The 16,833-nt window shown below is 39.8% G+C and overlaps 1 protein-coding gene across 3 annotated transcripts in view; it reads right to left on the bottom strand.

Annotated features, from left to right (window-relative positions):
* Positions 1–6,529: 6,529 nt before the first annotated feature.
* Positions 6,530–16,833, bottom strand: part of UNC5B (unc-5 netrin receptor B) — a 207,393-nt gene continuing 197,089 nt past the window's right edge. For all 3 annotated transcript variants that reach the window (XM_066600478.1, XM_066600479.1, XM_066600480.1), the window contains 4 exons: positions 14,601–14,750; positions 14,184–14,348; positions 10,251–10,429; positions 6,530–8,590 (listed from right to left, as the gene is read on the bottom strand). In XM_066600478.1, the coding sequence (XP_066456575.1) occupies positions 8,425–8,590; positions 10,251–10,429; positions 14,184–14,348; positions 14,601–14,750 (660 nt within the window). In that variant the 3' untranslated portion in view covers positions 6,530–8,424. The remainder of the gene's footprint in view (positions 8,591–10,250; positions 10,430–14,183; positions 14,349–14,600; positions 14,751–16,833) is intronic.

Here is a 16,833-nt window from a genome sequence, read left to right as displayed (position 1 = left end):
TCAATGGAGCCGGCAATACAGCCGGCTCCATTGAAAGCAATGGGCTGCCGGCGATCGCACAATGAATTTTCGGGAAGGGCTTAAATATATAAGCCCTTCCCTGCAATTCATCCAGAAATGTGTAAAAATAAAAAATATATATATACTCACCTGGTCCCGGCAGACGGAGTTCAGCTGCGGCCAGCTGGCAGTTCTCCGGAACTGCTCTCTGTAGTATTCAGCAGCCGGGGATTTAAAATCCCCGCCTGCTGAATGAGCTGCCTCTGATTGGTCACAGCCTGACCAATCAGAGGCAGCTCTCACTCACACCCATTCATGAATTCATGAATGGGTGAGTGAGTGCTGCCACTGATTGGCTCAGCTCAGCTGTCATTCAGCTGAGAGCTGCGCTGAGCCAATCAGAGGCAGCACTCACTCACCCATTCATGAATTCAAATGAAAACCTTAGCGGAGCACCAGTCATATACAAAAATGCTCGAGTCGCATCACTGAAAGTTCGACTCGAGTAACGAGCACCCGAGCATTTTGGTGCTCGCTCATCTCTAATCATCACCCTTTCTTATTTGACTTTTCATTGTATTGATGACCATATTTTAGTCAGCACCACTTAACATGATAAAATAAACGTGCGAGTGTTCCTCTGCTGTGACTAAAATAAACAAATGCAAACACATGCAAGAAATTAGCAAGACCGTCTGAAGACTAAAATATGCGTAAATTTAAATATATATATTACACACCATTTTGCTAAGATTAATAATGTGACATTCTCAGACATTTTAATCAAATGCTATAAGCTGCTAAAGGCCCCAGTTCAGACTGGTCTAACTAAATATATCTAACTAAACAGTAAGATCACTGCAGATTTTAATGACTTGCCAGCGAGAAATTGAAATCGGTGTTGATATTGTTTAAACAGCTCGTAGTGAAATGCAACATCAAGGCACAATGGTACTAAGGCCTCTAGAACATTCACATGCTTAATATTAAAATTTTGGGACAAACATTTTGATAAAGAAAATAACAAAAAAATAAAAAAATAGTAAAACTTTTTTCAAAAACTTTTTGATGTTAAATCAATGCATTCAAATTGAGGTAGAAGACGACCCATTATGCCCTCAGAGAAGTAGAAAGGGCTGCATGTGTTTACAACTGCATTCCACAGATTCCTTCTTGTTTTAGCCCATTGCCCAATAACTCCAGTTTTCTTTGGAGCCTGATACTAATCCATTGGTGATCTTCTCCAGCCAGTGTTGATGGTTAATGTGACATTTAACCAATACTGAGTAGTGGAGAGTACGCACTTGACAGTAGACTAATATGAAACTCCGAACGTAATGGGAGCAATTGCAGCTAAAAAATGGGCTAAATGAAATTAGGGAACATGTATGTAAAGCTATACAGCCCATTCCACTTGTCTGAGGATGTGACAGGTCATCTTGAGTACCTAATGTTAACATAGTATGTAAGGCTGAAAAAAGACTCATGTCCATCCAGTTCAGCCTATCACCCCCCAATTTTGATTCAGAGGAAGAAAATAACCAAAGAGGTAGAAGCCAATTTTTCCTACTTAAGGGAAAAAACTTCTTTCCTGACTCCAATCAGGTAATCTGAATAATCCCCAGGTCAACATGTTACAAGAACCCAGCAGCATGCATTATTTGGTGCATATTTCTATTATACTTGATAAAGTTACCGTTGCTGCATTTCTCGTACAGACGTGAATTGAACACAAACGCGGTTTAGGTACTCTAGTTCAGGCTTAAAATAACCAAGGCTTTTACATTTTATTAGCAAGTACATTAGAAAAATCCCCCAAACATTTTATGCAGCCGATTTCCTAGAAAATAATTACAATGAAAGGAACTGTATACTGCGGAACTTTAAGCTAGAAATGTGACATTTTACTGACCATCAAGAATAATTGTGTTATATGATATTTATAATAAAGTACATAATTATGCCAGCTTTGATCATCAGATGCCAATTTCAGCCATCTTCAATCAGCTCCACTACATTTTGAGTCAAATAACAAAAATAAAAGAAGGCCATGAAAATTGTTTAAGGGATCTACAGCATTTTAATGTTTATATTAAACCATTTGTCTGAATGTAAGTTTTTGTAACTAAATAAAATCCGAAGTTCTAGAAAAGCACAAACATGAAGTCATTACATATGCACCTGAGAGAAACAGTCCACCTGAAACAGTTGTATACATTTTGTGTTCTGGGATGCTGAAGCAAAAACACCAGAAATAGTCCCTGAGAGATAGGACCAAGACACTATTAGATTACCCATTCCCAAAATGCAACTGGTTTGCTGGTTATAAAAACTTTCATCATAGCTTTTAGTGAATATCCATTATTGAAAACCAATTTTCATCCAAATTCTATGTCTCTTTAAGGAAACATGCATACAGGCGTAGAAAAAAGTTGCTCCCGATCTTCTCAACTCGGATCGGACAGCACATAGACATCCCATCCGTGTATTGACCAATGTACCAAACAGTGCATGTTGATATTCTCAACCAGAAATTGGACAAGAATAGCCTATGTGCATGTAAAGCGTCCATGTGTATGTAGCCTTATAGGGGTTGGAGCTAAGATTCTGATTCATAGTTCCAAATCAACTGCAAACTATCAATCTAGCTCTATGCAGCCTACTTATACTTACTACATACTGTATCCAGTGTGTCTTTATTATGAATAGAGATGACCAAACGTACTCGGTAAGGGCGATTTCGCAATCGAGCACCGCGATTTTCGAGTACTTCACTACTCGGGTGAAAAGTACTCGGGTGCGCCAGGGGTGAGTGGGGGGTTGCAGAGGGGAGTGGGGGGGGGGGGGGGAGAGGGAGAGAGAGGGGGCTCCCCCCTGTTTCCCACTGCTACCCCCCGCTCAGCCGCGCCTCCCCCTGCCCCACGGCGCACCCGAGTACTTTTCACCCGAGTAGTGAAGTACTCGAAAATCGCGGTGCTCGATTGCGAAATCGCCCTTACCAAGTACGTTCGCTCATCTCTAATTATGAAGTCTACTGAATACATTACATGCAGAAGTTTCCTCTAGTGGTGGCTGAAACTGCTGGAATGGTTTTGCAACTTTAGATCTGTGCGCGGGGATTTGGAACTCTATGTCAGAAAAACCGCTCCAACTGATATAAAAGATATATTAATTAATTCATCTGGGCAGTGCTGGAGTGGTGAAGAGTTACAGAGTTGTCAATGTTATGAACTTTCTTCTTTAATTAACATCCCACTAGTCATTTGATGTCATCTTGACTTTTCCCCACTCCAACATGACCAGATTACCCTTGTTGAGTGACCTAGATACAGCATGCACCAATTTATAGCTTGTGGTAAAGCGAACAATGTAACAGTGACAGGTTTAGAGTATTAACAAGCACATCATGGTGTCATCAAAACTCTATTGATGTGTATTTTTCACCACCACCTCCTGGGATTATTTATTTTCACCTCTCCATTATTTAAAACAGTGAGAACATAAGCAGGTCTATGTTAAATTTTGTGCATTTGCTGAAAAGGAATCCCGAGTGTGTGTATGTGGGTCGGGTGGGGGGCAATGCAAAAACAAACTTTTGCAATCTCTCATTTATTTGCCCAATACTTTTTTCCTTGGGAGATACGTCATTGCCAGTGGTGTCTGGCAGTGGTGTCTTCCCCATTTGCATTCAGAACACATTCTCGCTCGGCCAAGGGTGAATAGTAGAGATGAGCGAACGTACTCGGTAAGGCCGATTTCGCAATCGAGCATCGCGATTTTCGAGTACTTCACTACTCGGGTGAAAAGTACTCGGGGGCGCTGTGGGTGAGCGGGGGGTTGCAGAGGGGAGTGGGGGGGGGGGGGGAGAGGGAGAGAGAGTGGGCTCCCTCCTGTTCCCCGTTGCTACCCCCGCTCCACCACACCACCGAGTACTTTTCACCCGAGTAGTGAAGTACTCGAAAATCGCGGTGCTCGATTGCGAAATCGGCCTTACCGAGTACGTTCGCTCATCTCTAGTGAATAGCCAAACCGTTCATTCTCCAAACTACGGTAGCAGAGGCAGCCTCTCTCATAACTGGAAATACACCTGCATTAACAGCAAAATGAATCTGGGTGTTTGGGCAGTAGAACATCCCTATGTTCATATCAAGCAATACGTTGTGGAAAAAGTTGCTCAGGTGCAACTTGCATTGGCTAGCATACAAAGACCAGTCCGGGTGCTGTCCGATATACAATGGACTCTCATCATTGAAATGGATTAAAATATCTTATTTCTCAACCGTGAAAGAGACAGGAATAGGACATGCCATGATTTTTTTCACACAGACCATTATGTAAAAAAATGTGCACGTGCATTGCAGTGTGCCGGAGGCCTTAAATAGAAATTTCAAAATCCAAGCGAAAGGCTGAATACATAGAGCTCAGATAGTTTGGATTTGTTCTGTAAAGTGTAGTCTTTTTGTAGAATTATATTCCATTACAGAAAACAGCACAAAACAGGTGAGATCAAGTGATCAAATTCGGCTGGGAATGTGACAATGATTGTAATCTTGCCTACACTGTTTAAATGTTTTTTATACAGAATTTTTTCATATTACTGAAAAATTCAATTTTTTTTATATACATGTGTATATGTAAGCAACAAACTTATCATTCTTAAAGGGGTTTTGTCATTAGGACAAAACCCTGTCCCCCAGCTGGGCCATGCGTAAAGTAAGAATCAAAGGTATACTCACCTCTCCCAGGACGCAGCTGACAGTCACCAGTGGTGACATTCGGATAGTCAGGCAGCGGAACCACATGATCACTGCAGCCAATCAGAGGCTGCAGCATCATGTTCCCAAACTCCTGGCATCATAGCACCCAGGAAATGAGCGCTAATACCAGGAGCGCAAACCGTGACGCTGCAGAATCTGATTGGCTGCAGTGGTCATATGCTTCCGCAGTCTGTTTACCAGCGGCAACTGTCAGCTGCGTCCCAGGACTCTAGGAGAGGTGAGTATACCCTCATTTTTTTAATTTTACAAAGACCCAGCTGGGGACAAAACCCCTTTAAAAGCTACAGATGCCTTTGCACATTTTATATACTTTTAGAAATGAAACCTGTATTACAGGAAAAGGCCCCAAATGTTAGATATCATCAGATCCAAAGGATCATCTAATGTGTATGAGGGCCTCCTGACAGCAGATTTTTGGGATTTCAACTACCCAATCCTTTTATTCTTAGGAGATACGTCATGGTCAGTGGTTTCTTTCTCATCTGCATTCAGAACACATTCTCACTCGGCCAAGGGTCAACTGTTCGAACTCCCAACTACATTAATAGACGCAGCCCCTCATATAACTGGAACTACAGTTGTATTTACAGTGACATTCCTTTCAACCAGCATTTGACAATCTGGAACATGTTTAAAACACAGAACAAAATGATAATACTAGATTCAGACTAAAGCTAGAAGATTAGACTGAGATAACCAGTTAGGAGACCAAGGATAGCTGCATATTTTGTATTTCTCATTTTACTGATTACTTTTCTACGATCATCCAATAACTCAGACTGAGATATACCGACTCCTATTAGGTGTCAATAATCAGAGATCAAGGAAACGTCTCTGTACATGCTTCTTTTAACCACAAAATTGCATTGACAGAATCAGGAATTTAGGCACCTTAGGCAAAATGTCACTTTCTTGTTTAACTTTAACCTCGCATGAAGAACTTTGGATCCTCAAAGTTCCAAAGTTATTTGCACTTACCTAAGTTGGTAGCAGCACATGACTTTCAAGAGCTGGTATGTGATTAGGCCATTGCATTGACTCTACAGCACATGTAATTTACAACAATTATGTGAATGAAATATATATTTTTGGTCTTTGGTAGCCCAAAGATGCATATGGTCTCAGTGGTGACTACAATTTTAGTTGCTTCAGAATCCATCCAATCAGTGATCAATGGTTTTAAATCCATTGTTCCCATTATGCTGAGCAGAGAGTTAAAACAGAATTCTTGGGAGCCTTTCCTTTAAGAGTAACTGCAAATATCTGAAACTCTGGACATACCAGAGAGACATGTCAAAAGTTTTGATCAGTGGGGGTCCCAATACTGAGACCTTTTGGCTTTTTGACAGCAGAAGACAGATGCATAGAGGTGTATAAACACCTTCTAGTACTATAGCCCCCTGCTTCTAGCGATCAGCAGGGATTTCAGCAGCAGGACCCCCACTTATCAAAACTTATGACAGTTCCTCTTTAAGGGCTCCTTCACACAGGTATATTTTTCATGAGTACTTTCTGAGCCAAAACTAAAAGTTGAACATACAGAGAGATTTGTATTTATTTTGTATTTCGGACTCGCTCCTGGTTTTGGCTCCCCAAATACTAATAAAAAAAATACGCCCGTGTGAGGGAGTTCTGAGAGAATAAACTACAATGCGCTACTGGTTCCAATGTTCTACCAGTGATGTACCATTTTTTTCAGGACTCAAGAAATGCAGTATGAAAAAATGTACAAGGTGAATGAGAAATCCAACTTGAAGTATAAAAATAACACTTTTAATCCAATTTTCTTTACATTTTGTAGTGGTACATAAATGAGCATTTGCTAATTGAAAAATAGATTTCAAAATGCAATAATGACATAGGTATGATTTTTAAATTAAAAAAAAGGAAAACAAGTAAGAAATACAGAGAAGAAAATAAACTAGGTGAGTATTAAAATCCACAATTAAATTAAATAAAAAAGCTCACCATTGCCCCTAGGAGTTGGTTTCAATAAAAGTTTTCCCCAGGATTAGAACCAATGTCCATTTTTTCTCCATAAAAACAATGCCACCCTTGAACATGGGACTAGTCTGGACGGAAGTTCACCACCATTCTAGTAAATCACAATACCAGACACATCCCATGTTTAAGAGTGGCACCGATTCAAGAAAAAAAACACCATTTTTTCTAATTCTAGATAACCCCTTGGATTTCTTAGGTTTAGAATTGAATGTCCTCATGTTCGGGAAAACAGGATAACAATTTCTTGAACGACATTTTTGAATTACTCGGTATTATGACAGGACTAAAGTTTTGCCATAAAACATGCAGCACAGAAAGAAATAAAAAAGAAGCATACATTCACTTCCTGAGCTTGAGGAATGGGACTGGTTACTATTGCTGAATCTAAAGTTTCGAGATACATGTACAGAAACAGATAAAATAGCACATTTCGAAGCCATAATATGCCATGTTGTAGATCCAATTCTATCCGTCCTGTACTCCTCAATAAAATGAATCACCTAGAAAATAAGGAAACCAAACATACAGTAGGAACATGGAAACACTTAGAATCATAGAATCGTAGAGTTGGAAGGGACCTCCAGGGTCATCTGGTCCAACCACATGCTCAATGCAGGATTCACCAAGGCAAAAAAGCCACCTAATCATTAAAAAGTAATTATCAGGTGGCTGGCCAACAAATGCCGCAACCTGTAATGAACTAATTTTTTACTGTTTTAAAAAAATATTATTGTAACTTAAAGACAAAAGTAAACTTCTAAAGGTCAGTCTTGAGTCACAGCGTGTCATATGCTACCACTGTTCTTCATCTGTTCTATCATGATTTTGTTAAAGTGGAACTTAATTCATTTTCTGCTCTCTGGTGGCGCCTACATTTTCCCTGAGCTGTATAGGGTTTCTATTTGGGTGTCTTGAATTGCAATATGGGGCAACAGAAAATAGCAAGAAGTGGATGCAGAATAATGTTGAACATTATCATACTGACGGTAGGCCCCATAAATTTAAATAAGCCATTGAAGTACATTTCGTCTACAGTTAGACAGTTCTACCAGAGCAAAGATGTTGAGCCAGTCTCAATCATACCCGAGGGTGCATACAGTCAGAAATATCACTCATTAACATATAAAACAACAACTCATCCAAAGATCTGGATAATAAATAAACTTGCGTTTCCTAAGAAACCTTTTGCCTCAGTAGTAAGGCTGTTCCAAGCTTGGACAGGATAGAAGCAGATTGATCAGATTGTACATGATCTTTCAAGAAATACATATCATGTTTAAGGATGGAGGAAATGAAAGAGCGTAAAACTACAAAGTCTTAAATGCTTAGAAAGGTAACATAAAAGATGTCTGCCATCAGTTATGGTAACGAAGATGCTTTCTTAGTGTCTGCCGTTTTGTGGATTTGAAGGTATTTCGTTAGACACTTGGATGGCTTGTAAACAGTATGTAAGGATTTCTAAGGCTGGTTGTGATAAGACCGTAACAGTATTCAATCTCTCTACTACACACTGCTGATGAGTCTTCCAGCACAAACAAGGAAAGAAAATGTCTCTTGTTTCTCAACCGAAGACCTTTCTGCTGTTAACCGGTAATAACTCCTACAAAATTTCCTGATGCAAGTCAACCACATCAAGGGATCGTCAGCAGTCACCCTCTGTGGCCATGGCAAGCATCATCTCACTCTTGCCCATCTCTTCCAAGGCACTGGCAAGAGTGTTGAGATCACCATCATCTTGATGTAAGGCTTCCCATAAGTCCAAAATAACTCCTGTTGGACTGGCTTTGGTGGCAAAATAGTTCAGATATCTGGGGAAGAAAAAAAACAAACACTCAGACATAACCATTTTCAAACTACAATGCCAATTCTAAAAACGTTGGGACGCTGTGTAAAATGTAAATAAATGTGAAGAAAAAAAAATGAATGCAATGATTTGGAAATCTCATCTAACCATATTTTATTCACAAGGCTGGAAAACTAAGCGGTGCTAATGAAAAACAGCTGGAGGGTTAATTTTCTATTAACTCATAGGATTATGTATAAAAGAGCATGTTAGAGGGCAGAGTCTCTCAGAAGCAAAGAAGGTCAGAAGTTCACCAATCTGTGAAAAACTGAATCTAAAAATTGTGTAACAATTTCAGAAAAATGTTCAACGGAAAATTGTGAAGACTTGAATATCCCACCATGAACAGTACATAATATCATCCAAAGATTCAGAGAATCTGGAGAAATTCATGTGCACAAGGGACAAGGCCGACGGGTAATATTGAATGCTAAAGATCTATAGAGCTTCAGGTGGCACTGCTTTAAAAACAGGCATTATTCTGTAATGCAAATCACTGCATGGGTTCAGGAAAATTTCTAGAAATCATTGTCTGTGAACAGAGTTTATTGTGCAATCCACAAATGTAAGTTAAAGCTGTATCATGCAAATAAGCAGGTATATATCGGCACAATCCAGAAACACTGGCATCTTCTCTGGGCAAAATGGAAAACGGTTCTGTGGTCAGATGAATCAAAATCTGAAATTCTTTTTGGAAATTATGGACACAGTGTCCTGCAGATTTAAGAGGAGCGGGATTCTCCAGCTTGTTATCAGCGCATAGTTTATAAGCCTGTATCTCTGATGGTATGAGGTTGCATTATTGCCTATGACATGGGCAACTTACACATCCTGAAAGGCACCATCAATGTTAAAGTAGTATACAGAGGTCTTAGAACAACATATGCTCCCATCCAGACAACAACTCTTTCAGGGAAGGCCTTGTATATTTCAGCAAGGCAATAATAAACCACATACTGCATCCATCACAACAGCAGGGCCTCACAGAAGAGTCCAGGTGCTAAACTGGTCACTTGCAGTTCGGACCTTTCACCAAGAGAAAACATTTGGCACACTATGAAATAAAAAATCCGGTAAAGACAACAGAGGACAGCTGAGCAGCTGGAATCCTACATCTGACAAGAATGGGACAACATTCCTCTCCCAAAACTCCAGCAATTGGTCTGCTCCCTTCCCAGATGTTTACAGACTGTTGTACAAAGAAGAGGGGATGCTTTACAATGCCCTGGCGTAACTTTTTTGAGATGTGTTGCTGCCATCAATTTCTAAATTAATTGATTTTGTAAAATGAAATGAAAAAGTATCTCCCTTTCCCCTTCTGATATGTTCTATGTTCTAAGGTGATTAAAATGTGGTTAGAGGAGATTTTCATTTATTTACATTTTACACAGTGTCCCAACTTTTTTGGAATTGGGGTTGAATAACTAACAGTATAAAGTTGGATAATTAGTTTCTGATAGATTGGGACAGAATGCAATATTTTGGCAAAGATTTAACAAGCTGTATCCTTCCATGTATTTACCAAATTTGACATTCCCCATTATTTTTTAGGCTCCAATTTTTTTTATACACTTGAACTTTAATGCTCTTAGGAATACTACAAAATCAAAAGGTAATAAACTTACCGATCCATGCTGAGTTTTTGTGCCAAAAGCCTCCAGTCATTTCCTCTAGAATTTGGAGCGTCCAAACTGTTGCAGATTTTTTGTCTAATTGACATTGGAATTTTAAAGGCATATGGTCCTAGTTGGGTTGTTACATTACTTCCAGGATGTGAACAAAAGGGATCAAATGATTTGGCATTCTGTTGAAATACAAAACAAAAAAACAGCAATAAAGTATACAATTTTGTAAAACTCTTGCTACAGATCATTAATTCTCAAGCCGCTTAAGTAACTACTGACCCGGGCTTTTAAAATTGATTAGCTATCCTACTTTGGGCCTTTACCCAAAATATATAGGTCCTCAGTAGTCAATTGCCCGGGATCGGCTAGTTGGGATTGCTGGCGATCAGCTGATCACCTGGCTGCAACAGGGCTGGATGTGGTCATCAGAGTCAGAGCAGGAAATCTAATAGGCAGTCTTGCTCCCATGGAAATCAATGGAAGTGTAGTGATCTAAGATTCTTCCAGCTCTGACCCTCATGCAGAGCCAAAGGTGTAACAGGCGCCTTCACTGGCATTCATTTCTATGGGAGCAAAGCCACCTATTAGTCTTCCTGTTTCAACCTCGATGATCACATCCAGCCTCACTGCATTGACAGCTGGCTGTGCAATCAGCCGATTGCTGGGGATCCTGAGCGGCAGATCTCCGGTTATCCACTATTGATGATCTTTCCTAAGAATAGGCCATCGGTAGTATTTGACCAGAAAACCCCCTCAAGTACTTGTCATTCATAAAAATGGCAATAGTTATGTTTCTGTAGCCGGGCATGAACGTCTATCTATTCTTTTTCTGTATGTGAAAGGCTAAAAACAGACTACTGCTCAGCTTAACTACTATTGCACAATCTGTAACACTGCACCCTTGGACAATTACAAGGACTTAGATAAACAACATTTCTTTACTTACAAATGTTGAAATACCGACGCAAAGTGTTGTTCCGAAGAGTACAGAATTGGCTTAGCAGACAGTCACCCTAGTTTGTTTTGGTCATTTGTCCAATTCTCATGGTGCCCATGAACTTCAATTTGCTATTGACTGCTAGCTATTCCTCTCCACTCCTCCATAATGCATGCACATTTTGGAGGAAGCTGCTGATAGACATTTCTAGTGGCAGAGTATTTTTTGTGAAAACAAAAGAATCAAGTGTGTGAAACTCAACATACCTGATCAATCCAATAGTTGGGAGGCGGCCATACATATAAAAATAGTCGAGCTATCCCATCAAAACTGAAGGGGTCATCTAACTTTTCCCTTACATGTATGGGGGCTTTACTCTTGACACAGACATAACTGTTGGCCAACAGCAATTTCCAATACCACCATAAACATGCTTACTTAGGTTGGCCAATTGGGCATGTAAATTCTACTGGGGTAACCGGTCTAAGTGGTTATCTAATAAATCTAGCACTCTGTGACATTAAGTTCAGTTGGGTGTAAATCCAACCTGTCCGATCCCTGTATCAGCAAAGACCAAAGACTGATGGCGGATCATGTTGAAAAACAATCTCAAGTCTGTAGCAGCTGAAGTCATAAATATGCCATGATATAACGTTCTGTATACTTCACGGGTGATAAATCCATTATTCAGCATGTGGTGGCAACAAGAGCAAGTTTAAGTACCCACAACTTCCAGGGTGTAAAGAAAAAAAAAAGTGGTCTAATGCAAGATATAATGGCAGTGGTGTTATACAAGCATCGTCTTGCCAAAGTAATAATGGGTATAACGATGCAATGTTCAATAGTAAGTTGGGCATTTTATGTAAACGTTTATTACAGTATTTATTCCAAAAATACCAGTCCCTCTGTCTGCAGTGCGCTCAGTCTAGTGGTAGAAATTCCACATTCACAGACTACATAATTGCTAGTCATTCTGAAACTTTACAACACTAATCTAAACCTGAATAATTAATGCTTTCAACAAATCAGGCATTAAAAACTTAGGGATGCAATCATCCTAAAGAAACAACAGTTCAGAGCTGAATATACAGTCCCAGTAAAGAAGCACACACAGAAATGAATAAAACAGAAGGAAAATACCAAAACGCACATTTCTGTACACAGCGTATTTATGGTTATTGCTATTGGCCTGCATGCTTACCATTTCTGTCGGTAACTGAATGATAAACTCATACTCTATATGTTTTTAATTGCAGTAACTCTGAGCAGGTAGGTCCTTAATACCACTGCAAGAATACCGCAAAGATATAAACAGAAATGTACTTCATAACATTCACTTGTTGGTGTGTCTAATGATGTGACGGAGAAGGTGGAGGTAGGCTCTCGCCCCTTCTCACTTTACTTGGATGTATCTTACTGGTCAGAACACCTTTCAACCCAAAAAGTAAAGCCATTTAAGTTCCTAATCCAGCTCTGCTTACTGCTCAATTACCAGCACCACATGTCATATTCCTTCCAGTTGGACCCATGCTGACACTCTTTTGGGTGGCTATAGGGCACTCTCTGCTTTTTGGGCCCTGTGTGTATGCCCAGGATGTCTTATAGACAACCATGACAGCATATGGACTGTCACTTCAAGCTTAGTTTAAAAAAAAAATAAAAAAAAATTATATATATATATATATATATATATATATATATAAAATAATATACTAATTCTAATTATATGCTAACAAGAATCACGGACCATGCTTTCTGCTACAGCTATAGTTTGGCGCTTCTTGGTGACAGAGAGAACCCTTAAAAACTTTAGGGGAGATTTAATAAGCAAAATGTACCAGTATTCTGGCACTAATTGTGTTGGAAAAGAGTAATACATGGTTACGTTAAACATTTTTTCATATATGTTTTATACATTTTAGGTACCTTCCTCAAGAGTTTTCAAAAGTGTATAGAAAAAGATAGATGTATAACATGTGACTGATGTTTTGTAACGGAGGGCGCTATATTTTGGGAGCAAATGATTGGTTTAAGCCGGCCAAGAAGTGGCATAATAAGGGGAAAAGTTTCTAGCAAGAGGCATGAAACTCATCTAAACTCAGCCCACTTATTACAGTGTCTCTCTCTTTGATCAGATAACAGAATATAATATAGGAGGTATACTTTAATCCCTTAACGACCAGGGTGTTTTGGTCCAAAGCGACTAGACACTTTAGGGATTTTACCCATGTGGTGGTTTTATGGCGCTATTTTTTTTCAGCTACCAAAATTACTTTTGCAGAGTTCTTTTTTTAAAAAAATTATAGTGGTTCATTTTAGCACAAATATGCGAATTTTAAAAATACTGTGCAGCAATAGATTCTTCATTTGGGTTGCTTTCTTTATATATAATATAATGTCTTTTTAAACTTACTTTTGTAACTTTTTCTTAACATCTATGTTCTCCATGACATCATATAAGGCCTCTTGGGGTCATACATATTGCCTTCATTTTTTTTTTTTCATTTCACACTTTTCCACTGTAGCTGGGGCATTTGTAGAAGATTCAGTTACAGGGAAAATCTTCCCTGTAGTGACAATAGTCACTAATAGAGCTGATCTGGGTCTGCTAACACCCTACAGCTCTACTATGGCAGGGGGCACCAGGCGATCACGTGATCATTGGATCGAATAGTGGAAGTGACACTTCTGCTTACTCTCTTCACTACATAGTACTCATTGAGCACTATGTAGCCTACCAGAGAGAAGACAGGAGCGGTTAAAAACTGCTTCTGCCTTCTCCTTCGGGTCCTCGGCTGTCATTGATGACCTGACCAGCTACATTGCAGGAGCTTTAATCCTGGCCGGAATTAAGGCGGAGGACCAATCACCATAAATTACAGTGCTTGGTCCTTAATAGGTTACGTTTGGTTGGTATCTTCTGTATGGCGACTTCTCAAGCCACTCCACAAAATAAGATATGAAATCTGCATCTGAAAACAGTAACTTTTTCTTACCTCTTCCAGGTTAGTATGCAACTGGAATATCTGTCCTTCTCCTTCCACCTGCCGCACACAGATCTTGCATGTTAGCTCTGTGGAAGCCAAACTGTACCTTTCCAAAGTAAACGTACTATGTAATGACCGCTGACTTCCACTCCAGATGTGATAGAAAGGTATCTCCTGCAGAGAAGAAGGAAGACAAACAAATAGAAATAAAAACCAAAGACCCTGTTTAATTGAAGTTTATTATCATCAATCATGGGAATCAACTTACTCAAATAATACTAAGGATTAAAATGACAATTTTTAGTTCAAGGTCACCTAGACAATATAGTCATAGGATACACACGTACACATTTGTATTTGTCAGCATACACGTAAAGCATTTGTTTGGTGCTAGAAGTCCATATATATATATACACATCCACTAACCTGAAATTTTGCTAGTAATTTGCTTCTCCACAATGAGTGAGGAATATCATGAATAGATAAACGCAGGTTGTGGTAACTGTCTTTGAACATTAGTGGCTTTGGTTCCTCTACTAGATAGCCTCCTAAGGTCTTCTCCAGCTCTAGAACTTCCTACATCGAAAAGAAAGAGCAGAAAGGTCATTATAAATTCAACACATTGTAAATTATGAGAAGACTGATGCACAGTGATATATCTTATTAATACTTTTTTATGTATATTTCTGTGTGTAGAAATCCAAGAGGAACAGGCAACTTTAGTTTGTTGGAGGGGAATGGCCAGTTAGTGTTTACCGAATAAAACAAGCATTGAAGACCGGGCTTCCACTAAGGATCATGTCCTATGGGCTAACATTTATCTCTAGTTTTTCTTTCAGTCTACTTAAAGGGCTTGTGCCAAGATGCCGTCCTTTTGAGAATGCAGGGCTTGATCAGTGGTTTTAGCCAGGAAAAGTTGTGGCCAGCTTGAAATTTCGGAAAACTATAGTATTATAGGGCGGTCATTTGCATGAATGGCCAACCTGTAACAAGAGTGACTCTCCATTATGGGATGGAGAAGGTGGATATCCTGAAAAAAGGACAAGTCTCTGTGACGTTCATATGCCATCTTGGCACAATCTCTTTAATGTGTTCTATACAAACTCCACCTCCATAACACCATGTATATGTGAGCAATCGTCATGCTCTTTCCTTTAAGCCTCTTTCACACGGGCGACAGCGATATCACTGCGAGAAAATGGCAGCGATATCGTATCGGTGTTATGTGCCATATAGCTGCATTTTCTTATGGCGATATCCCGACATTGTAGCACTCTTATGCGTTTTTAAATTTATTTTTTTTTAAAGGGGACAGGGGAGGGGAGGGTGGAAATATATACGCCCTACCCTGAAAATAAGCCCTAGCTGCAATTAAAAAAACAAAACAATACATCACCTTCCGGCAGAGCTTCATGAATGGCCATGGTTGGTTCATCCGAGTGCTGGCTCTGATTGGTTCTCAACAGCCGCGGCTCAGCCAATCACAGCCAGCGTTCCCTGGAGGTGGGGAATTTGTACCTCCAATCCAGGATGCACTGACAGAAGACTTCAAATAAAGTGCTAGAGATCTGCGAGGAGAAGTACAGCAGACCTGACAGCGGCTGTTAGGGGATGTATTCTCAACAGCCGCGGCTCAGCCAATCACAGCCAGCGTTCCCTGGAGGTGGGGAATTTGTACCTCCAATCCAGGATGCACTGACAGAAGACTTCAAATAAAGTGCTAGAGATCTGCGAGGAGAAGTACAGCAGACCTGACAGCGGCTGTTAGGGGATGTATTTATTTTTTATTGCAGCTAGGGCTTATTTTAGGGCTTTTACAGCAGGATTTCCTACTGTAAAAGTTGCATCGCACTGCATGAAAACCACGTTTTCGTACGATGCGATGCAACAATAAGGAAGGGCTGTCCAAATTTCACGGATATGTTAAACATTGAATGGGTTATTCTTGTTCAAGAAATAGAATAGCACTTAATTGTGAAAAAAGCATTGTTATATCTCTTCATGAACTATTATTATTAGTCTATATGCTGACAGTTCTTTTTCTGGGTCAGAAATGTTGCAGCCAGATGTTACCGCACATTAAAGTACAATATAACTTTTTGGTTTATGGTGTTTTAAGGTCAGTGGCTCCAGGTATGAGGTCTTCTCTGCCATTCTTCTACAGGCTTCTCTATAGGGCCGGATTCACATGGGTGAGCACGATATCAGGCCAAGAAGCTGGGCATGATATTGAGCTTGCCAACGTGCATTTTTCACGCCAATACAAGGCGTTTTTCATTCAAAAACATCTCAGATCACTTTTGTGAAATTGCGATCCTCCGATGCGTTTTATGCGTGTCAGAGGTTCACAAGGGTTTCCCATTGATTTAAATAGGAAACATTGCACTCGCATGCGATGTCTTTTAAGGTTCCATTGAAAACAATAGACGAGGTGTTCCGAATGAACACCCAACGATAGAGTTCAGATTTGTGCTTCTTGCAATGCACAAAGCTCACAGGAGATCCTCGCCTGTATGGAAAAGCCCTTAGGAAGGTTTCAAACAGGTTTTTGTGGCAACTTTTCCTGCAGTTATTTAGAGCCAGAGCCGGACATAGATCCAGCAGGAAGGAAAAGTAGAAAGGCTCCTTCACACTGGCGAGGAAACCGTGCAAGATTTGT

Source organism: Eleutherodactylus coqui, chromosome 4, assembly GCF_035609145.1.
Source record: "Eleutherodactylus coqui strain aEleCoq1 chromosome 4, aEleCoq1.hap1, whole genome shotgun sequence".
NCBI classification, from domain to species: Eukaryota; Metazoa; Chordata; class Amphibia; order Anura; family Eleutherodactylidae; genus Eleutherodactylus; species Eleutherodactylus coqui.
Note: the sequence above shows the minus strand (reverse complement) of the source record. Positions and strands in the feature narration are given on the sequence as shown.